The sequence below is a fragment of the Megalops cyprinoides genome, chromosome 6 (assembly GCF_013368585.1).
Source record: "Megalops cyprinoides isolate fMegCyp1 chromosome 6, fMegCyp1.pri, whole genome shotgun sequence".
NCBI lineage: Eukaryota > Metazoa > Chordata > Actinopteri > Elopiformes > Megalopidae > Megalops > Megalops cyprinoides.
Window position 1 is genome coordinate 5,829,496 of NC_050588.1, and position 25,189 is coordinate 5,854,684.

At 43.2% G+C, this 25,189-nt stretch overlaps 1 protein-coding gene across 1 annotated transcript in view; it reads right to left on the reverse strand.

Annotated features, from left to right (window-relative positions):
- The window catches only part of LOC118778899 (voltage-dependent L-type calcium channel subunit alpha-1D-like), a 41,133-nt gene extending 16,158 nt beyond the window's left edge, over positions 1-24,975 (reverse strand). The window contains exons 1-23 of the mRNA XM_036530691.1: positions 24,776-24,975; positions 23,658-23,763; positions 19,039-19,178; positions 17,175-17,317; positions 16,396-16,548; positions 15,676-15,872; positions 15,303-15,406; positions 14,810-14,961; positions 14,344-14,397; positions 13,590-13,656; positions 11,262-11,422; positions 10,509-10,734; positions 9,816-10,023; positions 7,581-7,701; positions 7,316-7,400; positions 6,778-6,841; positions 6,394-6,443; positions 6,173-6,280; positions 5,388-5,517; positions 4,632-4,691; positions 2,451-2,557; positions 1,654-1,741; positions 285-392 (exon numbers count right to left, since the gene is read on the reverse strand). Coding sequence (XP_036386584.1) covers positions 285-392; positions 1,654-1,741; positions 2,451-2,557; positions 4,632-4,691; positions 5,388-5,517; positions 6,173-6,280; positions 6,394-6,443; positions 6,778-6,841; positions 7,316-7,400; positions 7,581-7,701; positions 9,816-10,023; positions 10,509-10,734; positions 11,262-11,422; positions 13,590-13,656; positions 14,344-14,397; positions 14,810-14,961; positions 15,303-15,406; positions 15,676-15,872; positions 16,396-16,548; positions 17,175-17,317; positions 19,039-19,178; positions 23,658-23,763; positions 24,776-24,975 — 2,832 coding nt within the window. The remainder of the gene's footprint in view (positions 1-284; positions 393-1,653; positions 1,742-2,450; positions 2,558-4,631; positions 4,692-5,387; positions 5,518-6,172; positions 6,281-6,393; positions 6,444-6,777; positions 6,842-7,315; positions 7,401-7,580; positions 7,702-9,815; positions 10,024-10,508; positions 10,735-11,261; positions 11,423-13,589; positions 13,657-14,343; positions 14,398-14,809; positions 14,962-15,302; positions 15,407-15,675; positions 15,873-16,395; positions 16,549-17,174; positions 17,318-19,038; positions 19,179-23,657; positions 23,764-24,775) is intronic.
- Positions 24,976-25,189: the final 214 nt, after the last annotated feature.

Here is a 25,189-nt window from a genome sequence, read left to right on the forward strand (position 1 = left end):
GCTATTTACAAGCCATCCACTGATGGTTAGACTTAGGTTTTTTTTCCACCTCAATCCCAGAGTTCATCCACAGTCTATTGCGGTTGTCTTATTGGGCAACTGTAACCATCTTCAAGCATAGCTATCATATTCATCTCTTATACTGTTTTACGTACAATGCTTTAAAGTACAGGGGTACATATTCTGGTATTTGCAGTTCTCATTATGTTCACTCTATGTTCAGTTGAGTCTAGAAAAAAACTGACGTAGATTACACTTAGTATTGATAACAGAGAGCTGAGTACCTTGAAGAGCTGCACTCCGATGCAGGCGAACATGAACTGCAGCAATATGTTGACAATCATGATGTTCCCGATGGTTCTGATGGCCACAAACACACACTGTACCACGTTCTGTAAACACAGACAGGCACAAACATTACTGTCAGGAGCACACATACACAAACATTACTGTCAGGAGCACACATACACAAACATTACTGTCAGGAGCACAAAGACAGACACAAACATTACTGTCAGGAGCACACATACAGACAAAAACATTACTGTCAGGAACACACATACAGACACAAACATTACTGTCAGGAGCACACATACACAGACACTACTGTCAGGAACACACATACACAAACATTACTGTCAGGAACACACATACAGACACAAACATTACTGTCAGGAGCACACATACACAGACATTACTGTCAGGAGCACACATACACAAACATTACTGTCAGGAACACACATACACAAACATTACTGTCAGGAACACACATACACAAACATTACTGTCAGGAGCACACATACAGACAAAAACATTACTGTCAGGAACACACATACAGACACAAACATTACTGTCAGGAGCACAAAGACAGACGCAAACATTACTGTCAGGAGCACACATACACAGACACTACTGTCAGGAAGACACATACACAAACATTACTGTCAAGAGCACACATACACAAACACTACTGTCAGGAGCACACATACAGACAAAAACATTACTGTCAGGAGAACACATACACAAACATTACTGTCAGGAGCACACATACACAAACACTACTGTCAGGAGCACACATACACAAACATTACTGTCAGGAGCACACATACAGGCACAAACATTACTGTCAGGAGCACACATACACAAACATTACTGTCAGGAGCACACATACACAAACATTACTGTCAAGAGCACACATACAGACACAAACATTACTGTCAGGAACACACATACACAAACATTACTGTCAGGAACACACATACACAAACATTACTGTCAGGAACACACATACAGACACAAACATTACTGTCAGGAACACACATACAGACACAAACATTACTGTCAGGAACACAAAGACAGACACAAATACTGCTGTCAAAATCACAAAATACTATCTGACACAAAAACTTGTAAGACACACTGCTGTCACACCCACACACTGCTGTCAGACAAAGATCGCTATGAAACACATACTGTTGTCAAACACAAAGACCGCTATCACACTCACTTCTGTCAGACACAAAGACTGCTGTCAATCACACTTCTGTCAGACATGCACAATGCTATTAGACACTGCTTTCAGACACAAATCATATTGATAATTTCAAAACTTTGTCTGTTACAGAACTACACACACACATACACGCACAGTACCTTGAGCCCCTTGGCTCTGTTAATGGCTCGAAGTGGCCTGAGCACTCTCAACACCCTGAAAATCTTCACTACAGAGATAGCACTCGAACTAGGATCGAGAGAGAGAGAGAAAGAGACAGAAGTGATTATGTTTTAAAGTGATACATTAGTAAGCAAACCTCACAATCAGTCTTATGAAACTATGAGAAAAGGAATCCACTTGAATCATCTACTGTTCTATTACCAGGTTTGTGTTATCATTTTTAATTTAAAAGCATTAATAAAGATGTCCCACTGTTACTAGTCTGGGTCAATGACACTAATGCATTTTGCATAATTTATTTGTAACCTGTACTGCAGTATGCCTTTGCCATTGCAGACATTGTAACTGTCCATGTCAACAAACTACATTGAGATTATAAAGGATATATAAGATCTCCATCCAAAGGAAAGGTGACAGAATTAGCCTGGGTAACTGGACTTAATGTTCAATGGTTTTAAGTAAAGGTAATCCAACCAGTGTGACCCAACCAGTGTGACCTCTTCAAGTATTAAAAACAATGCACTTTTACAAATTGTTGAATTGTTGCTTATTTTTTTCCATTTACAGTAATATAAAAATATGGTATACTGTACAAAGAAGCCCATGAATTCTATGTTTTTATATGGAATTACAGCCATGACAGTGCTGTCTCAAACCCCAATGCAATAGGTCTTCACTTTTGGGCAGGGAAATCTGAATTCCCCATTAGCGACCCCTTGTGGACAGTATGCACTGAAGCAGAGATGCTGTAGTTTGTACTGTGCTGGACACTCACTGCAGGAAGAAGGAGACCAGCGACACACTGACCACCAGCAGGTCCAGGAGGTTGAACCAGTTCCTGCAGAAGGAACCTTTGTGGAGAAATGCGCCATATACTGTCATCTGAAGGTGGAAAAAGGGAGTGGAAGGTGAGTGTTTAAAAAGCAGCGGAGTCCAGCTTGACTTACACCAAAGCTGCTCAGCACTGATCCCAGCTGTCTGCAGTGACAGACAGCTTTAATGCCGCCGATGTTTCCTAGGCCTGGTCCTGGGGACCCTCTGTGTGGGCTGGTGTTCTTTCCGTCTGAACTCTCACTTCTTTAATTTTAACTGCTGTTTATTTGAATAAATACAAGGATTTAATCTCCATGTTTACTCTTCTATAAATTCTCTGTGAGCAAAATATATTACAGATGTGTTTGCACTGATATTAAAAAAGGAAAGGTGATAATTAAAAAAAAAATTATGAATGTCCACTTTGTGAACAAATCTGGTACAGCTGTCACAATTGAGTATAATTGTTCAACTCCTTGTTCTAGGCCACACAAACATCTAATTATGCTTTATCAAGGTGACTACTTGGTTGTATTATTAATTTGTTTAACATACTCAAATGAATAGAAATATGTAGCTCATAGTTACAAGCTCTGCTTGAGATAGACAGTCTGCATCTGCGGCCACTGCAGGAGGCCCATTGTGATGTCAGATGCATGTATCAGAATGTACAGATTCTGAATGTCCTATTCATGTTCATCAATTTGAAATAAGTAAAACCATAAATATCTCCAAATATATTGCAGGTATTGACACAAACAAAACACAAGCAACACAATCCCATACTAGCTGAAGGTATTGGCCAAGTTTTTTAAATGTAGCTGAAAAGCTGCAGGAGTTACAGAAAATCTGATGGAATACTAAGAAATAGAACAGTAAGTAGGCTTTTTTTCAAACCAATTTAATAAATGTAAGAGCTTTGTGTTCACATGGCAGCCCAGGATTAGACAGTGATGCTGGGTACAGGGAGTGCTGCCTGCTGCTGCAAATATTCGAAAACCTCAAATGGCAAACTGGCAGACAGCAAGGGTGTCTTACGCATAGATTCTGCCTTCAATTGACAATGGATCAGCGCCAACCTTTTTTCATTTTCAGCTTTTTTTTTGCAGCCCCCATTCCCCCCCCCCCCCCCCCCCCCCCCCAGGACTGGAGTTAAGTGGTGCTGAGACAGACCATCTGTGCTGTGTTTCCATGAACACTATGTATGTACCATGCCTCTGCTGAATCACTTCGCAGCCAAGAAACAGGACATGCTGAGAGTGGGTGGAAATGGACAAAGCACTGATGAAGTATGGACAATGAGAGCCAACCTCAGAACCCGGCCATCAGAGAGGGAAACTGTAGGGGAGTGGCCTTCACTGACTGACAGATTGAAAACCTTTATCTGTTTTTATACGCAAAGGTAACAAAACAAGTGTAATACAAGGACTGGGGGTCAGCCGGAAGCAGACAAGATTTGACTTCTCCATTTTGCACTGGGCATGGCAAATGCAGGTTGTGAACTGTTTAAGTTGATTAGCTGGCAAGTTGATTCTCGCTAATGTACCAGCTGGTCTTCAGCTCTTGTGGATAGGTATGCATCTGAGTGGGGAGGGGAGGTGTGTGCTAATCAGTGCAATATATAGGTTACTGCTTTGTGGCAGTTTTTCCACCTGTCAAACTGACCAAATTGCCACTGATTCCACTCAGAATCATGGGATTGAAAAGACAGATGGCATTTGGGATTTTTTTTTGGAAGGGAAAGGGAGGCATTTTCATAAATAGTCTCAGCTTAACAAACCCATGCATTTTGAGTCCCTACATGGACTCATGCCTTAGTGGAAACAACCATGTTTGTGGTTCCTTAGTGACTAGGCTACTGTAAGACTTGAGTTAGCAGTATGGTATTTTTTTTTTTTTCCACAGTGAATTTGCATTTGACTTTTTTATCGGATGGAAGACATCATGTTGGCTTGATAATTTGAAACATTTCTTAGAACCCTGCTCTGAGACAGGCCTCTCTGTTCTGTGAGAACCAGCTACACACACAAACCTGCTTTGACTGCAAAATACAGCCTCTTACACACGTTACACCTGTGCATGTCAGTCATAGCACTGGGCCATAGTGGATTTTGGCGTGTTCAGTTAAACACAGTGTCTGTACCTTCAGTAAGATTTCCACAGTGAATATAGAGGTGAATGCGTAGTCAGCATAACCCAGAACCTGAGGAGAGAGAAGAGGTTAATAATCACATGAAGAGGCATTCCATCATAACTGGCACTTCCTGAGAGAGCCTCCCTGCTCTCTGATAGCTCATAACCAGATGCTAATTTCTGCTCTTACAGCACTTAGCAAGGCATAACCAGCAATGAAAAAAACAGGAAATCAGCACAGCACTGCAGCACTAAATGGTTGGTACAATGGTTGGTACCAATCACTGGTGTATAGAAAGGATCCACAGTTTCTCTGAACATGTTATCAGTTATGTTACATCTTCTCAATGATTCTTAAGCCAGCTATCCCTTGTATTTACAGTGTATATAGCAATATACTTATAATTAATATTTTCTTTCATATGTTTTTTTTTTAAAAATACTTGTTATATTTAATAAATGTTTATCTAAGAGCCATGAAATCCTCCTTTTATTGGATTTGTGTTTTTGCAATTGGTAACCTTGTTTCTGATGCTGCTCACTGTTTGGTAAAAATGGGATCAAAGATTTTGAACAGTGTGTAACATACATTAACATGAAACATATTGCATCTTATATTACTGTGTAATTTAAACTGTAATTAACATTGTAACACACATTATTCAGTAAATTATATTATTCTATAACTTACATTACTCTGTAACATGTATCGTAACTTTAATTACTCTGTAACTTACAATGTTACTCATATTACTGTGTAACTTACATTATTCCTGGCTGAATGTGTCCTGATTGGGTCCTCGGCAGCCAGGGAGATGCTACTGAGGATGATGAAGACGAGAATGAGGTTGGTGAAGATGTGGTGATGGATCAGCTTATGGCAGCCAACTCGAATCCTGAAAAAGGGAGATGGTGAGAGAGAGAATTAGCTTATCACTGTTAAACACAGAGATGCATTAACACACACTTACTTGTGTTCCTGAGAGAATCAGTGATATGCCATGTATGTGTCCACTGTGTAACCTTGAAATATGACATGGTATAAGTGTAAATAAATGCAAACCAGTATGAGTTACCATACTACAGATCACACTGAGAGTAATGATGTTGACTGCGTTGGTAACCCTACTGTATAGAGAGTAATAGTGGTGTAGAATATAAGCAAGACTGTGCCAGTGACCAGACTACAAGTAAAACTGTATCAATGACCACATTATAGTAGGAAGTACAGTAACAGTTCGGTACAACTTGAGAGTGTGAAAATGTAAAATCTGCACTTTTTATATATGAATGACAATTTTAAAGAGAATAGTATTAAAATAGTTCACCTGTGACACAAAACTAATAAATAAAGTATTCTCAAATAAAGAAATATTTGAGAATTTCAAAAAGATAATAATAGAGTAGAAAATAATAAGGAAGTGATACTTTTCATCTTAAATTGGGCATACTGGCAAATAAGAACCTAATATTTGATTTTATGGGGAATACATCTTTGTGAATTTGTGCATTGTGTGCTTGTGAATTGCAGCGGGAGCAGCAGGGACTCACGGATTGGTCTTGCCCAGACAAAAGAAGGAGCTGCCATCGGGTATGGGGACGATCTTTTCTTTTGGTGGCGCAAAGTCAGTCACTTTTAACTGGGAACCGCCTTGAGCGGGACAGAGAAATGGGGGGGTCAGTTAAGCCTCTGGGACAAAAGTTACCTTCCCTTAAACACATCGTGGCTAACAAGCTAACAAACTAACAAACTCTAATAAAAGACTAAAGCATCTTCACCCTCCTCTCCTTCCTCCTCTTCTTCCAAGTCCTCTATATGAACCTAGTTAGAGACAGCGAGAGAGATTGACAGAAAGTAAATACAGACACATACTTTAGTGACACTTCTGAAAGAAGAATCTCAACAGAGCTCACCATCAACACAAACCTGATACTGCTGGAAATAGTTTGAGAAAAATAACATGTCTTCCAAACCACAGCTAGCCCATGAAAATTCACTTATATGGTAAATTCTACTCTTCCATTGTGCATCCATACCAAAACAGCTTACAGTACACAGTTCAAAGGCTGGCCCATGGGCTCAGTAGCTACTAATGGATTCTGAATCTAGAAATTGATACCAATACATTAATTTCAATGGCATGATAAAGCCTTACCTTTATATCATCTTCATCCTCATCCTCATCATCATCTTCATCCTCCTCCTCTTCCTCCTTCTCTCTGCAAAACAGGATTATAAGTGCCTTTTGGTCAGTGCACGCTGCAAGCCAGACTGCTAATGTGAATGCAAATGTTTGTCTGTTTATCATGAGAATGGGTGCTTGTAGTCATGTCTTATTGCTGAATACTGGTGGCCATGCGTGTGTTCAAGCAGTCTCTCCCCCCTGTCCTTTCCTTCCTGTCATTTTCTCTTCTATGTCTCCCAGCTCCCTTGCTCCATTCCTCTGTCATGAGCATCACTGAATGGCTTGCATACACCAATCAGAAGCAAATCCCACCCATCGGTCAGAGTCGGAGAGTCACTGATGACTTATGATATCAACACCCACCTTGGGGTTCACAAAGCTTCTCTTTACAATCACCACGATTTAGCCCCTCCCACTCTCCCATCCTCTGGCCCTTCCACTTTTCTCTCCAGATTCATCAATGCACATTCTTCAGGGTCTATTTTCACTGCTCAGTCTTGCCCCCCACCCCACATACTCTTTCTTTGCGTCGCTACGGTCACAGCTAGCCAAGTTGTCCACAGCGATGGCCAAGAAGACATTCAACAGGATGTCTGAGAAACAGTAGGTGTCAAGGAGGTTAGAAGAAGAGGGAGAGTCAAGGGAAGGGAGGATACTGATAAGGGGCTGGAAAAGCACAAGCAAAAAGGGAAGGAGGGGAAAAGGAGAGCGTCGTCTCCCGTATGCATGCCAGGAGGGGATGGAGCACACAGAGGGGTCAGCAGAAAGGATACAGTTGCCGCAGATGAAAAGGATGACAAAGTAAATGCAGACGATCATTCCGGGGAAGGACGGGCCTCCATACGCCATGATCCCGTCATACATCACCGAGTTCCAGTCCTCGCCCGTCAGAATCTGCACACAGGGAGAGGGTGAGAGATGAACAGGGGATTCAGGCCGAATGGCGATAGCGATGATCCCAAAAGACATAAAGTGTTTTGCGTTTAGGCACATATGACCATTGTGCATGCCTTGTTATAACTCAACCTTGGATGCTGTGCAGTACAAAGCCTGCAGACATTATGCATTATGATCATACAGCCACATTCATAATATGTTTCCCAAAGCCTTTTCAAATTAGTTCAGTTTGAATCGCGTTTGAATTGAGCCGGCTGAAGTTGGATTTGGTCATTTCATTTGTATGTGAATTGATAAAAGTACATTTATCAAAATCCTAACATGATACTTTTAATTTGCTTCGATGACACCCTAACATAATGGCATTGCATTGGTAGAGTCCTACAGGAAACAAAGAAGTGAATGCCCAAGGATTAAACATACAGTGAAGGGAGTGGAGGTGTGCTGTAGTTACATAAGATGTTAATTACTTAGTTTCTTAATAGGTTAACTGATCACATCCTTGCTTGGTTAATTGGTTTATTGCTATTCTATTGCTAGTTGCTAATTAAGAAATGGTGGGCTGCAGGTGTTTATCCGGATGGAGCTGTTACCAGACTGAGTTGTTAACAATTAATCAACGATCGATTATTTGCTGATAAGAATTTAGTCGATCAAGAGTTCCAGAGTATTTTCATAACAGCGAGTAGGCCTACTCTTTTTACTGTCTATGGGCCTACTACAATAGCACACAAATCTCATGTGGTTTCTGAAATGATGAAGTTGGTGAAGAGGAGTGTGGTGTGGGACCATTTCACGCGAAAAAATGAAAACGTGCATTGTAACCATAGGATTAATACAACAAGTCCTCTTATGTATCATTTAAAAAGCCAACATCCAACCTTACTGACAGGTGAAAGTTCCAGTGGATTCCAACCAACCATTATTACTGGATTGGCTAGGAGAAATTGTGATGACAGGCGAACTAACGAAATCACAAAACTAATATGTGATATGATCGTTAAAGACATGATGCCACTAAGTACAGCTGACAGTGAAGGTTTCCGTGGACTAATGAACTTTGTCATGCCAGCATATCGCATCCCATCCAGAGGCACATTGGCAAATCGTTTGGAAGAACTATATGCGGAAAGGAAGGGTAAATTAAAAGTACAGCTGGCTATGGTCGATGTTGCTATCACAACAGACTGTTGGATCGCGTTGACTACAGAGAGCTACATTACTGTTACGTGCCACTACATCAAGGAGGACTGGCAGGTGAAATCAGCGGTCCTGCTCACACAAAGCATGTCAGTTCGACATACTGGATACTGCTGACAACTTGGCAGAAAAATTGAACCAGGCAGTGCATGCATGGGGACTAGCTGGCCGAGTTGTCGCATGTGTTCATGACAGTGCTAACAATATAGCTGCAGCAAACGACCCCACTCAAGTGAATTGGCAGTTGGTCCCGTGCTTTGCACATACTTTGCAGTTGGCCATCAGCGACAGGTTTGCTCTCGATTTGTATAAGGTTATCGCGGCAGCCTGCAGATTGGTTAAACATTTCCAACACAGTACAACCACTGCTAAAGCAGTGGAGGCTAAGAAACAACAATTGCGAATACCAAATCACCGTCTGATCCAGTCATGCAAAACCAGATGGAATTCAGTCTGTGAAATTCTTGACAGGTTCATGGAACAACGAACAACGATGGGTTGTGACTGCAGTACTCTCGGATCGTACGGTGACCAAACTCGAAGACGCCAAGGTTCTCGAGCTAAAGGATGAATATTGGCAGCTAATGGAAGACTCGTTGCCTGTGTTAAAAGCACTCAAGTGTGTCAGGGGGGTACATGAATAATCGATTAATTGTTCATTAACGTTAGCAACTGTTGATCAAGAAAATCCCTTTAAATTTGCAACCCTATACCACATACACTTGAGCCCTACAAAGGCTGATTTCTTTGTACATGGCATGCTGGTATGCTCGTGCAACTAAAATAAAAGCATAAAATTACACTGCATAATCCCTGCCTGATAAGTCATGATAGCGCAGTGGTGGTTTACCCACTGGGAGCGAACAGAGACGGAGTGCGTTTGCCAAAAGGGCACAGGTGCGCTTTGTAACCTGGAAGCAGGTGAGGAGGGCCTGGGGGAAGGTGTCGAAGGTGCTCCGCTTGGTCTGCGTCTCGTCGAAGTTGAACTTGCCGCCGAAGAGCTGCATCCCCAGCAGGGCGAAGATGATGAGGAAGAGGAAGAGCAGCAGCAGCAGGGAGGCGATGGACTTCATGGAATTGAGCAGCGAGGCCACCAGGTTGGACAGAGAGTGCCAGTGGCTGAAATGGACGGGCGCAACAACCTTGTTACATTTTTTTAGTTTCATTGCGTTACATAACACAACATTACTCATCATATTTTCCTTTTGTCAGGGCAAGTTACAAAGCTTACATTTTGTCAACAGCTTACCAGTTTATGCAGCCTCATATTTACCGAGGCAATTCAGGTGAAGCACGTTGTTTAAGGACATAACAGTGGCACCCTCTCTAGGAATAAAACTGGCAATCTTTAGGTTACAGTTTATGCTTCTTGACGATTATGCCACAGCAAAGATATCTATCAGACTTAACTTGTTAATTTACAAATTACAATTTACAGAACAAGGTAATTTGGCAGTTAGAACAATCTAAAGTGAAGAACCATGCCTGGCTTACTGGCAGAGAGGTGGCATAGCCATCTTCAGGGGCTCCAGTTCAAGCTCATCAAAACTCAATGGGGCATAAATGAACTCAATCTAACGGTGGCAACAAAAATGTTAGCATACCGCGTGACTTTGAATATCCTCAGCAGCCGGACACAGCGCAGCACAGAGATGCCGATGGGAGACAAGATGTCCAGCTCCACCAGGATGGTCTCTATGATGCCCCCACACACCACGAAGCAGTCGAAGCGGTTGAAGAAGGCCATGAAGTACACCTGGAAGCCCAGACTGTACATCTTCACTAACATCTCCACGGTGAAGAGGGTCAGCAGCCACCGGTTAGCTCTCTCTGAGAAAAGGAAGAGGTGGTGCAGGAGAGAAAAATAGACTGAGTGACGCAAAGACATGAGACAGACAGTAAGAGGCTCCTTTTACTATTTAGATGTGGTAAGACAACAAAAGCAGTGAGAGGAAGAAAGGGAGAGAGCGACAAAGACAAAGAGAGACAAGTACATTTCCTCATACATTGTAAAATACATTAAAGCCTCAAGTCCTATTAGGAGAATGACTAGAAGCCCCTTTCATGGCATAGTTCATGTTGACTGCAATCATTTTTATTACTTAACTTCTTAATTACAATTAGTTTTTTTCTATTATGTTCAATCTGCATTTGTTTGCATTTGTTCTGACGACCACTAACACATCACTTTGGCATCCTAATGCACATCAATTAAACACAGCAAACCAAAATAAAATTGAAAGAAAATGAAAAAAAATTGAACTGGAAACTGAGAGAGGAACTGAACTGAGAGAGAGGATGACTGAACACAGGAACTGAAAAATGAATATTGAAAGGGAATGAGAGGAGACACCCACCTTGGACACGTGTTAGCCATTCGGGCTGTTGGTAGTGCTCAGACGCGCTAGCAGCAGTGTTGAGGAACACGAGAAGCAGCACCAGCCAATAGAAGGCGGAGGACTTGACAGCAGTTCGACACTTTTTGCGCATTCCTTGGTTCCAGCGGTAAAACTGCTCACTGGGGCGGGCCGGGGTGGGAGGGAAGATGGGACATATGGGTTATAACATACAGAGAGACCCAGTATGTTTAAGGACAGGTACAATAATACATGAAATTCTTTACAGAAGACAAACAAGGGCTTATTGTTGAGATTCAACATTCTACAATATAGCAATATAGCGCAGTGTCAGAGGTGTCCATTTAGGAAGGAAATTTAAATGACTTATTCTGACATCTTCAGGCCACTCTGTACTTACAAGGTGCTGTTTGCCATCATCCGAGCCCTGAAAAAAACATTGACAAAGACAAAGATAGGAAAAAGGATCATTATCGTGTCAAATCAATAGTACAAACAAATGTACATCATGCATACTATGCATACACGTGTTTACAGTATGTACAGTATATAAAGAATATCAGTATTACACACAGATAAGCAGGCATGAAGTTCAGCATTGATGTGTCACTTTTCCATATTAGTCTTGCTCTTGCTCAGAATCAGCATCTTAAATTTGAATGCTAAAAATATCTTGATCCTAGCAATTAGGCCCTGGTCTGTTGATTTTAAAATGGATGTTTCCAGTAATTCCCAGGGGTTCTCAGCCTGCTGAATAATCAGCACACAGGTGTAGCCAGTTTCGCATGGCGAAAAGACGGATATAGCGCAGAGAACCACTGTGGCAATTACAGTATGGGTAGGTGCATGCAGGAATAATGAACCTTTGGCTTTAGTATCCAGAAATGGATTGCACCTGGGCATCAGGAAGAGATTGTTGACCCTTCCCACAACAGACATCAGAAAATTGAAGGGGAGAGGTGGAGAGGTATAGGTGTAGATTGTTAAGGTAGAGATGGGGGATGCTGGAAACTGCGACAGAGGATGACCATGTCAAAAGTGAACCCAAAGTGGTATAAACGCATAACATGCATTGTATGTTTGATAAAGTATAGCTATTTATTTGGATAGTAATGGCAATTACTAATTATGTTAGTACCATGAGTACATTAGTACTATGAAGGCTGATGTGTTAGTTGACTTTTCCCCACAGGCTGTGAACCGCTGTAGTAAAATATGTCTAAGGGCAGGTCGAGAGAAGGACAGGCAGAATGAGGGGAAGGTAGGAGTACAGAGGGAGGCATGGTGGAGGTGCAGGTGGGTGGAAGGGAAGGCATGGTGGAGGTAATAACAGGAGAGGGAAGTGGGGTAGAAAAGGGTGTGGCAGGTAGAGGCATTGTGAAGGAGATGGGCACTGTGTTGTGGAAGAGGAGAGGGTGGTGGTACGCTGTCAAAGACGCTGTGAGGCATTATGAAGGAGATGGGCACTGTGTTGTGGAAGAGGAGAGGGTGTTGGTACGCTGTCAGAGATGCTGTGAGGCATTATGAAGGAGATGGGCACTGTGTTGTGGAAGAGGAGAGGGTGTTGGTACGCTGTCAGAGACACTGTGAGGCATTATGAAGGAGATGGGCACTGTGTTGTGGAAGAGGAGAGGGTGTTGGTACGCTGTCAAAGACGCTGCGAGGCATTATGAAGGAGATGGGCACTGTGTTGTGGAAGAGGAGAGGGTGTTGGTACGCTGTCAAAGACGCTGCGAGGCATTATGAAGGAGATGGGCACTGTGTTGTGGAAGAGGAGAGGGTGTTGGTACGCTGTCAGAGACGCTGTGAGGCATTGTGAAGGAGATGGGCACTGTGTTGTGGAAGAGGAGAGGGTGTTGGTACGCTGTCAGAGACGCTGTGAGGCATTGTGAAAGAGATGGGCACTGTGTTGTGGAAGAGGAGAGGGTGTTGGTACGCTGTCAGAGACGCTGTGAGGCATTATGAAGGAGATGGGCACTGTGTTGTGGAAGAGGAGAGGGTGTTGGTACGCTGTCAGAGACGCTGTGAGGCATTATGAAGGAGATGGGCACTGTGTTGTGGAAGAGGAGAGGGGGTTGGTACGCTGTCAAAGACGCTGCGAGGCATTATGAAGGAGATGGGCACTGTGTTGTGCAAGAGGAGAGGGTGTTGGTACGCTGTCAGAGATGCTGTGAGGCATTATGAAGGAGATGGGCACTGTGTTGTGGAAGAGGAGAGGGTGTTGGTACGCTGTCAGAGACGCTGTGAGGCATTATGAAGGAGATGGGCACTGTTTTGTGGAAGAGGAGAGGGGGTTGGTACGCTGTCAGAGATGCTGTGAGGCATTACAAGCAGGATGCGCAGCAGCCGTCATCGTCGTAGAGGATCTCTTCATTTTCAGAGCCTTCTTCACTTCCTGAAGCAGGGAGAGGACGCACAGCGTGAGAGCTCTTTCCTTCAGTCTTTCATTTGAGGACAGAAACGCAGCACGAAACGCTCTCAATGGGAAAAGGGGCTGGGCATCCTCTAAGATGAAACACCGGCTGTGTTGAATTATGAACTGGATCACAGGCTGGACAATCAAAATTATGCTTTTGAAAATGTGCACAAACAAGGAATTGAATACACAGAACAACTGAAATCAATGAACATGCACATTGTTTAGTTCTGCTTTCCTTTTAACTATGCTTGAAACAGTAAAGTATGAGCCCTTGGAGTGTTGAAGAGCAGGTTTGACATAGTGCTGTATAAGCTCTAGACTATAGGACAGTCCTAGCTGAGCGGAATGCGGCAGTGTAGCATAGTGGTTAAGGACTAGGACTCGTAACTGAAAGGTTGCCGGTTTGATTCCCCACAGGGGTACTGCTGCTGTACCCTTGGGCAAGATACTTAACGCACAATTACCTCAGTAAATATCCAGCTGTATAAATGGATAACGCTGTAAAAACCTACATTTGATGTAAGTCGCTCTGCGTAAGAACGTCTGCTAAATGCCAATAACGAAATGTAATGGCCTGCTGTTATCATTAAACTTCTAATGTTCTTGTAGGCAGACAGACATACACATGGACAGAGGGAGAGAAAGTGACATACAAAGTCATACCTGAATCAGAGTGACCAAACCAGCCGGACTTGCCCCTCTTCCTGTCACCTATCTCTGGAGACATAACAAGAAAGAGTTTGTGTCAGTCTGAGCACAAAGACTAGCGGATTCCACCAGAGGATGCTGGACAGAAAATAATGAGTACATAAGGGAGACCACACTTTGAAATAAAGAGCAGTCTGAGCCAATAAAAGTTAAGCAAACTATCAGCCATCCAATCAGAATGTATGTGTTATTCATTTTTAAAAATCGTGTTCTGAAAAAGTACCAGAAAAAGAATGTTTTCCATAGGGAATCAAAAAACCAAATTGGAAAAAGTAAAAAATTGCTTTCAGACTCCAGGAAAACACTGGACAAGTAAACAGCACAGCCCAGCCGAGTCTCAGTCCAGCAGGCTAAGCTCCGTCCTTATATCAGTGTCTACAGTATGTCAGTGATCCAATAGCAGCCCATGGGGTGGAGCTGCTCTTACGTTTGTTTCCCTCCTCGTACTCTAGGTCCTCTGCCTGCATGAGCCAGTCCATGTAGCCCAGCATGTCCTCCTCCATCTGCTGCTTCTCCTTCATCTTCTGGAAGTCTCCACGCTTCTTTGCCTTCTCTCTCTCCTTAGAGAACTCACTGCATGAATGGTTAGCACCACGTTAAGACACATGCATGTGTTCACACATGCACACACATACAAATACATGCACACACACACACACACACACACACACCTGTACACATGAACCTAGATACACACAAATATATGTGCACATTTAAGGCTCACATACACATACTGTACACACACACACATATATGGGTGTACACATACATGAAAACACTCACACACATACACACGTATACACTCATACATTCACACATACACACGCACCTATTGAGAAATGCTTGCGCACACATATATACTCATGTACACACACGCAAACGGTGAGGGTAAACTGTCGCTGTGAAACACTCACCCACTCAACACACCCAACACAAGGTTGAGCACAAAGAAGGAGCCAAAGATCACCAGGCTGACAAAGTACACCCAGGGCAGCTCAAACCCTATTGCATCGTTCATCTGGGGAGAGAGAGAGAGAGAGAGGGAAAGAGAGAGGGAGAGAGAGAGAGCGAGAGAGAGAGAGAGAGAGAGAGAGAGAGAGAGAGGGAGAGAGAAAGGGACAGAACATGAAAGAGAGATAGAAGGGAAGGAGAGAGGGATGTAGGGGAGGATTACATAGCACTAAAGCCAACTGAAATTCCAATCCCATCATTCATCTTGGACAGACGGAGATTCTGAGACAGATTTACAAACAGACAGACAGACAGACAGACAGAGGTAGACGTTACCCAGTAGAGCACGTCGGTCCATCCCTCCATCGTGATGCACTGGAACACAGTCAGCATGGCGAAGAAGAAGTTGTCGAAGTTGGTGATGCCACCGTTGGGGCCGTCCCACTTGCCCCTGCAGACCGTGTTGTTCAACGGGCACTGACGGCCGTTCCCCGCAAACGCGCACGGGACGGGGTCTTCCTCAACGAGCATCTCTGTGCCGGAAAGCGTGAACGACCGCTGAGCGTTAGTGTCATCGCTGTCTCATCTTTCATTTTCATCACCATCACATACACTATCGCATGTTTCACTTAAGAATTCTGCTTGTCAAATATTAATTCCTTTAACAACCACATCAAATGTAATACAGGCATGGACAGCCATGGCAAAGACCTGGTACTCAGTTTAATGTTATATTTTGTTGTACTACACTGGAGAGAACAACATGGCTGCCCTAAATTGAGTGAAAAGTAAAGATACACCGTGATAAATAAATATGGCCAGATAGAATAAATAATGGATTGGAGGCATTAAATGTACCGCATGTATTAAGTGCTTATATGTATAAATCGCCCTATATTATATATACTTATGTATGTAATAAGTACTTAAATGTATAAATTGCCTTACGTTGTACTCATGATTGTACTAAGTGCTTATATGTATTCATAGGCTTATATTATATATACTTATGTATGTACTAAGTCCTTAGTTGGACAGACTGAGGTACGCAGTGACCTGTGCCAACAAAGAAGCAGGTCTTGTGCATCCGGCCGATGAAGAGCTCCAGGCCGATGATGGCGTAGATGATGATGACGAAGAGGACCAGCAGGGAAATGTGCAGCAGGGGGACCATGGCCTTCATGATGGAGTTCAGCACAATCTGGAGACCTGGAGAGGCATGGCAGCACGGCAGAGCAACGAGGCGTCAGACACACTGTGCGCAAACCCCCAGGGTCCATCACCGTCCGCCTAGAGTCCTCACTGTGTTGTTAACTTGTTTTTATTTTCTGATGTTCCCCACTTTGTATGCAAGTTTATGCATAAAATATAAAGCTGTATGCACTTTTGGAACTGCCAATTGTATACTGGGCTGGGTTTTGCTGCTGTGGATTCCTGGTCAATGTCAGCATATGACAGGGCAGGGACTGAACCTGGGTTGTAGAGCTCATCTTGCATACAAAGCAAACACCTGAACCACTGAGCTACTAAGGAGCCCTTTAAGCACATTAAGCAATTATTGACAGAACCCAGAGGACAAAATAAAATTGCAGGACATGCACTACAAACACATGTATGCATGCAGAGACAGGTAAAGTAAAGACAGCCATAAACTGTGGACACAAATGCGCACATGTACACACACCATGAGACAGAATAAGGACACTCACTTGGCCATGCACACACATACACACGCACACACATACCTGCAGAAAAAGGTACCATAAGGATACTCCCTCAGCTATGTATGTATGAACAGACACAGCCACAGCTTTAAGCAGAGTAAAGGCACTCACTCGGCACCCCTGAGACCAGCCTGAGGGGCCGCAGCACTCTGAACGCTCTCAGGGCCTTCACATCCAGCCCCCCGGGCTTCCCCGCCATGTGGTGAGCCTCCCCTGGCTTGTGGGTCATGGACTCCAGCACCACACTGAAGAGGCTGCAACACAGCGAGTGACAGGAAGGAAATCACACATTCCTTATCAATAAGGTGGTTGTTACCAAAGGTAATTATGAGTGATATCAGGTAGGAGTTCAAACACACTAGTCCCTGCCATATATAGCAAATGTAGTAAACTGTGTCTGCAAGGTGTGCGTTACATTTCTCTGGAATGGACAAGTGATTGGCTTGTATTCACTCAAAGCATTCTACACAAGTGGAATAACAAGCCATCTTTCGAAAGATATTAACCATATAATATATCTATATTTTCACCTCATACTAGAATAAAAGATTTACTGCACATAGTCATTTGCACAAAAACCCCAAGAATTTCACACTCTTTAACTTTAACAGCTAAAAATGCTCTTATTCAGTGTACTGATGTCAACCAGCCGCCATATCAAATGAAGCCACCTGAAGCTGAACTGTCAATCTGGGAGTGAAAGTGTTCATTACCGAAAGTGCAAAGCACTTGAAGAACAAACATTTACACTTCCCTGCAGATGCTGAAAACGAGTGTCTCTTCCTCAGATGCACATGAGGTTGAAAAGAAGAGCATGTGAGTGCTAATTACCTTAGCACATACAGTTAGCTCAGTTGATTGTGTTTCCTACATTTCTACTGCTTCCCAGTTTGTTACATTCCCTAGCATTTAATTTTTCTGTCATTACTGATGAACCAGCAGGACAGGAAACCAAAGCAGTACGGAATGAAATACACTGGGAAGTATTAGACAGGCTGGAAATACATGAATACAGTCAACCAATTTGAATAGTTTACTGTTAAACAGATAGTATGTAATCGATAGATATATACAGATATATATACATAGCATATCATATGATATATGCATAATGGATCTTTAAATTTTTTTATGATAATGTGACAAAATATCTTATACAAGTCATATTTATGTTTTGAGTTTTGGAAACACATGGCCTTTTTGACATTTCAAGGGTACGATAATCATCAAAACCTCTAAAAACCGATGCTATACTTAAAACCTAAATTCAAGGTCAAAGCAGCAACAAAACTTGTTTAAATCTGTTCAACCTGAATTTAAAATGACATTTAATTTCTTGAAAATATCTCTTTCACTCTGATGAAAAATAGCAGTGTAATCCTGAGTATTTCTCAAAAAGGGCAGAAGAGGACATATGCTTTGTGGGAGGATATAGACTCTTTTTGGGTAGAGACTGACTCCTGGTGGGTGGAGACTGACTCCTGGTGGGTGGAGACAGACTAAGAATGGGTAGGGACAGACTCACAGGGGGCAGAGACACAATAAATGTGGGAGGAAGTAGACTCATGATGAGCAGGGAACGACAGGTGGTGGGAGGAGACACATCCAAGGTGGGCCTTGTGTGCACTCTTAAATAAAGCCATTGGTTGCCCCAGCGGACCACTTAATGCTTTAAACAGATCACCACACACTCAGCAGATTGACAATTAGGGCAAGCACCTGGGCATTGCAGAGACACACCACAATCCACCATCACACAATACTTTTCCTAAAGGAATCCTGAGAAAGTGGTGGAGGTATAAGGGTGTTCAATCACAACAGTGAGCAGAGAAAATCGCAAGACAGTGGGGAAGGAGGGAGCAAAGTGGGTGACGGAGAGAAAAAAATAAGAGAGCGAAAGGAGGATGTATGACGAATGGAGTGAGTGAAGGAGAGACAGCGGCAAACGAAGAGGGACTGAGGACAGCCAGCGTACCCTACAATGACGATAACGAAATCCAGCATGTTCCAGCCATTGCGTATGTAGGCGCTGGGGTGCATGACCAGCCCATATGCCAATATCTTCATGAAGGTTTCAATGGTGAAGATGATCATGAACACATACTCAACTTGTTCCTGCACACGGAGACACACAGATGGACACAGAGAGACACATGGTGAGGGATACATGGAGCTCTATGAATCATTCAGTTAAAGAGTGATGACTAAAAGTATTCCAATATATACAGCATTTTCATATTTGTATTCTGCATTTAAAATGTAGATTGAAAGATTAATCATAAAAATACATTTCAATTTCATTTTAAACACAAAAAATAAAATAAACACATTAAGCAAAAGGATAGCACAGCAGCATTAATCATACTCATCATACTTGCTCAATGAGGTCATTTTCTGATATTAACTTTTTTGCAAAAACTATCAACAGGATATCACTAGTAGAGGAGACTGTAATTCATTTTGAGTGCTCAGGAAAAATCTCAGTAATTCCCTCAGAATAAATCATGTTTCATTCCAACAGGTGTTGAGATGGACATACCAAATAAGTAAAAGACCCTTATAAAACCAGCTTCATCATTGTTGTACCATTGACCATTCTTAAAATGTATAACAGAAACACACTTCCTGCAGTAATGTGTAGGGCTAATTATTACTATTATAGGAACATCATAAAACAAGCCACTTTTATTTTAAATGTTATTCCAAAACACAGTACATTCCTTAAAATGATGTGAAATAATTGGCTTTTCCAGCTTAGGGACTGTTTGGACGACTTAAAATCAATGAAGATCTTTACAGCCGCAGACCTTTACACATTAATCCTATGCTGTTTAAAAAACATACATGTATTGACACAAAATTTTTCTTTCAAAAACCATTCCCAACATACCGCACAACTCCCCAAACAGCAGAACTGTTGGTTCCAGCTGCACGCACCGATGGAAACACATGCAGATATATCACTGTCATGGCAGAAAGGACTCCTCCCCCTTTCTGCAGAGTCCAGGTGTGCCAGGTGCCTATTTATAGCAATGCACCATCCTCCACTGGAGCTCCCCTGCCCTTTCTGGAAAGGTAAAGGGGCACTAAGTTATCCAGCTCCTAACAGCAGCTGCAACAGATGTGCTGCTGTCCAGCATGCCTTGCCAATTCTGATGTTTTTCCACACCAGTCCACCAACTGGAATCTTCAGGGGACTTGGATGATAATACTGGCCTTCCTGCCTGCCTCCTAACGACTACGGATAACTTTATGCAGGAAAAGAGGAGGTTTTTGCTATTTGGGTGAGGCATTGCCAGGGTCCTCCCTGTGGGCTCTGCATAGGCCTCCTCCCATTTCACCTAAGCCTTTCTCCAGCAAACGCACAGAGCCAATGTCTGTTTGCCCACCTACACTTGGGGGTTTCCCACCCAAACTGCTGTAGTGACAGGGAAACAGGGGACCTACTTGTGCCAGATTGCTCTGCTTACTTCATTCAAGGACTCTAGCTCCCATAGCCTTTTTTGCCGGAGGGAGGATAAATATCTGATGGACCAGCAGTGTCCGCAAGCCGCATTAGAGAGAGGCACTGGCGCAGCTCCAGGCTCCCTAGCTACCTCAGTCGCACGCAAGCTGGCAATCCCAGCCTGACGATGCAGCAGCTTCCTGGGCGGGGGCAGCCGAGGCACCGGTGCTTGCTTCTCTGGGTTAATCAGACCTTGGCCTTCTTTCTGCATTGGCAAGAGCAGCACTGCTGCCCTGAGTCGGTGCCTCTCCAGTCAGAAACACCCGGCCGGGCAACGCCTGGGATGCCGTTAGCTGTAACTTGGTGAAACACCAGGTGGGGAGACATCATCACCGCCATGCAGTATCAAAGCACCAACTCTCTCACTTCCTCACGCGCTTCCCAGTCTTTCAGTTTTTCTCAAATTTATCAGCGGCTCTTTGAATCCCCAAAAACGTTTTACACAATCCAGACCACACAGCATGCTCCCCAGGAGGCTCCTCTCCCCACTCTCTCCCTTAATCACACTAAAATTTCTCTCTCTTATTCCACAGAGAAAGGGTGAGAGAGGATATCAGAGAGGAGAAATAGAGAGATAGTAACAGAGAGAGTAAGCTGCTTAACGGTGCGTACATCATTCCGGATACTGACACAAACCATCAGTTGCCATTGCCCCTAACCCCAACACTGATGCTTTCATTCTCCTATCATAGAAATTATTATTTTCCCCTTCCTTGCTTCCTCTAGAGTTAAATCACAAATGTGACTGCATAGAAAACTTCATTTGCACAATTCTGCCTCATACTAACAGACCAGTAAGCTGATCTGCCCTGGGAACACACCCTGACGTTAATTAGATTGCCAAACTTTTAACCCACTGACTAAGACACACTAATGCTACAGCTGATTGGCTTTAACTCCACAGTAAGACATTGGGACCAGAGAGCCAGAGTAGGAGAAAGAGTAGGAGGATCACCACTCTACAGCGGGCTGTGGGTTTCCAGTAGTTAAACACTTTTAAGCCAGAAAGAGAGACGCCATCGCTCAAGACGCCCTTGAAAGAGAACAAGTCAGACAATGATAAATAAGACGCTGAAAGGGGTTTTGTGATGTGAGTGCTCTGCACTGAACACGCAACTGGAACTCCCAGCATTTGATTTGCAAATGATGGCACTGACATTTGTTTCCTTAAACAGGCCTCCACGACCAGGCTCATTTCAAAGAGGTTCTTCACAACAGCTCTGATGAAGCTGCGAAACTGGTTCGCAACACAGAAACCATGAGCAAAGACAGGGCTGGAGATGGGAAGCAATGTCAAAGTGGCCTTGTGAGCAGCACTTTCACTGCAAGACGCCTCTGCACTCTAAACACAGGAAATACACAAGGGTAAAGGACTAGCAGGTGGTGAAGAGACCTAAGACCCAGTCTGGAATCTCAGGTGTGCTATCCTGTTTCCCTGTCCTCGGACCTGAGGTACTGATCCAGGGTGATGCTTGGCATCAAAATCAAGGGGTTAACGGCCGCACCCCCACCACCCAGTTGCTGGGAATCCCCAAGTCACGAGCCTAGAGTGGGAATTACAGTAAATCTCCAGCCTTCACTCTTAGTTTTGCTGCATGGCAATCCAATAAAGAGCTCCCTGGACACAGCCTCCAAGGAATTAGCATCCCAGATGCCTCCCCACAGCTCAAACCAGCTGGAGTGCTAGGAAAGCCCTATACATGCCACAGTGGGTTTCTCAACTCAAATCATCCTTTCAGACACACAGTACCAGTCAAATGTTTGGACACACCTAGTTAGAGAAGGGTTTTTCTTTGTTTTTACTATTTTCCACATTTTAGAATAATAGTAAAGACATCAAAACCATGACATAACACAAATGGAATTATGACCAAAAAAGTGATGAATAAATCAAAACTTATTTACATTTTAGATTCTTCAAAGTAGTCAAAAGTATTTTTAAAATTTAAAATTTTTGTTTTGGAAAGAAATTCGCAGGCATCAACTTCAGTATTTATATTTGTCTAAGAAATTTCAAAAATTATTCTAAAATAATGTCTTTAAGATAATGAGAAACATGCATTCAATCAGGTGTGTCCAAACTTTTGACCAGTATTGTACGTATGTATGCATGTATGTATGCATATGTATGCATATCTGTTGCCTTTGTCTTGTATATGTTGTCATGTATATGTTGTCTTTGTCTTGCACTGTCTAAATATAGCACCATGGGTCCCAGGGAAAGGTTACTTCACCCCTACTGTATACTTGTAAATGGATGGGCTGACAATAAAGCTCTCTTGACTTGACTTGATCTGTCTTTCTTTCTACTAATCTACAGATCTACAAAAGCTCAGCAACATTGATATCTAATGTTCTAAGTCTCACTGATTCTGCCATTTTTCATTTGAATGTCTGGTTTGCCTTTAGCCAGTTTGCCTGTTTGAAACTGAGAACATGTCCTTTTAGACTGGTATCATTTGGTCTCATTGCCATTATAGATTAGGTTTACTTTCATCAACACGCTATGGATCTGATGAATGATGGTAAACGTGCGATAAGAAAAAAGATGACACTTTTTTATTTGGGTATAATATGGAGCATCAGATAGAGAGGAGTCACAGAAAACACTCTGACACAGAGTTGCAGCAGGGAAATACAGTGACAGATGGTGGAGTTAGAGTCTTTTCTCCCCTCTCACTGCCTGGGCACAGTCTCACTGCACCTTCCCCTTCATAACACCATTTTGATTAACTACCTTAACTTCTCAAGGACTGCTAAGGCCTTAAAGGCATTCAATTACTTTACAAGGCCAACTCCTCTTACTTACAATTGTACTTTCTGATTTATGGGTATCTAAATTACAGTTAAAGTCTTTAAACAACTGACATTTTCCCTGAAAACCTATTTTGTGAAAATGATGCATAGTTTTAAAAAGGTCTTGTTTTTAGTTCTTTCTTTCGCTTGCTTGGGAAGAGGAAATGTGGTTTTATGTAATCAGTTTTGAGGGCAGAATCCTGATTGGTTTGATTGAAAAATGAGTCTGACCACTATCTGACTAGTGCTTAATATGCACTGGTCAGACAGTGCCGAACCCCAACACATCTCACCAGGTCATGGTTGGTTGCATTGGAGTCATCTTCAGGGAAGGGGATGGACACACCCAGGGCCACGCAGTTGGCAAAGATAGCCAGCAGGATGAAGATGTCAAAGGGTCTGGAGAGTTGCTGTTAAGGTGAATGCACTGAAACCACTCTCAGAGAACATTCAAAAAGGGGATGCCATCAGCTCAGAACACAGAGAAGGCTGAACACTCTGACACTGCTGCCAAACACAGAACACAGTGGCCCACAGTTTATGGCATCCATCCACCAATGAATCTTTCCATATTTGCATCAGTTAACCAATCAGAGCACGGGTGAAGACCAGCATTTTCAAACCTCTATCAAATAATCTCTCATCTCACATGGAACACTGACAGCCATCACTTTCAGCAGCCTTTGCTATTTATGTGGCTCAAAATGTCAAAAAGGTGCGTGGGCACCCTTACATGTGATGCATGAAACCCAGGAACAGGTAAGTTCACCTCAGGTCTGCTCAGCCTCTTTTAACACACAGAGTTGGCTACCTGGTTCAGATCTGAATATGAAAGGAACAAGTCAAACAGAATGGTGTCATACATGTACAGCATCTCAGTGAAGCAGTTCAAATTTGGCTTATGTGACTGGTTATCTCTAGCACATAAGGTCAAGGAAAGCATTTTAAACCGTATCTGACAAAGCATTATAAACAACACCCTCAGCTGTAATTTCAAGGGCACTATTCATTGTTATTTCACGCTAGGTGGCAAATAGATTGTTCATGCATGTTTATGCTAAAAGGAAGGAAAGCAGAAAATTGTGCAAAACAAAATTAAGAAAGAATAACAGAAAGTCACTGCACAACGACTGTCACGACTTGTCAGAGGAAGCTTGACAGAGGAAAAAAAAAACATCGTAGTTGAAGCCTCATGTCAAAGGGCATCCAATCAAATTTCACACCTCTTTCCCCATTGGCTGACCTAAACGTCTGGAAAATGTGTTTAAAGGCATCACTTCACACCAAATATCATACTTGGGAGGCAAACTGAGCGAACAAAATGAATGAGTGAATGACATGAATTGGCCCGGATGCCTCCACAAAATGGCGGAAATTTCTGGGACAGCGTGGGCGGCAGAGGAAAGGATACTTCCACTCCACGATGGCGAGGACGGCCCGGCGGATGGGGTTGTTCAGCGTGAGGCAGAAGAGGGCGCGCGGTGCCCTCAGCCCCGCGTTGCCCTGCACCTGCTTCTTCCCGTGTGGAGTTCTCCTGCGGTGCGCGGCGCCCGAGCTGGCGGCCGAGTTCAGGGTGTCTGTCCGGTTCAGCAGTCCTCCGTTCTCATCCATGTCCTGCCACGGCATCCGTTTCTTCAGCTCGTCCCCTCCTCCCCCGTCCGCTTCACTCGCGGTGGAGTACCCATCCTGCTCACCTGAGAAGAAGAGAGCACTGTGTGAGTTACACCTGAGAAGTGGAGAGTGCTGTGTGAGTTACACCTGAGAAGCGGAGAGCACTGTGTGAGTTACACCTGAGAAGCAGAGAGCACTATGTGAGTTACACCTG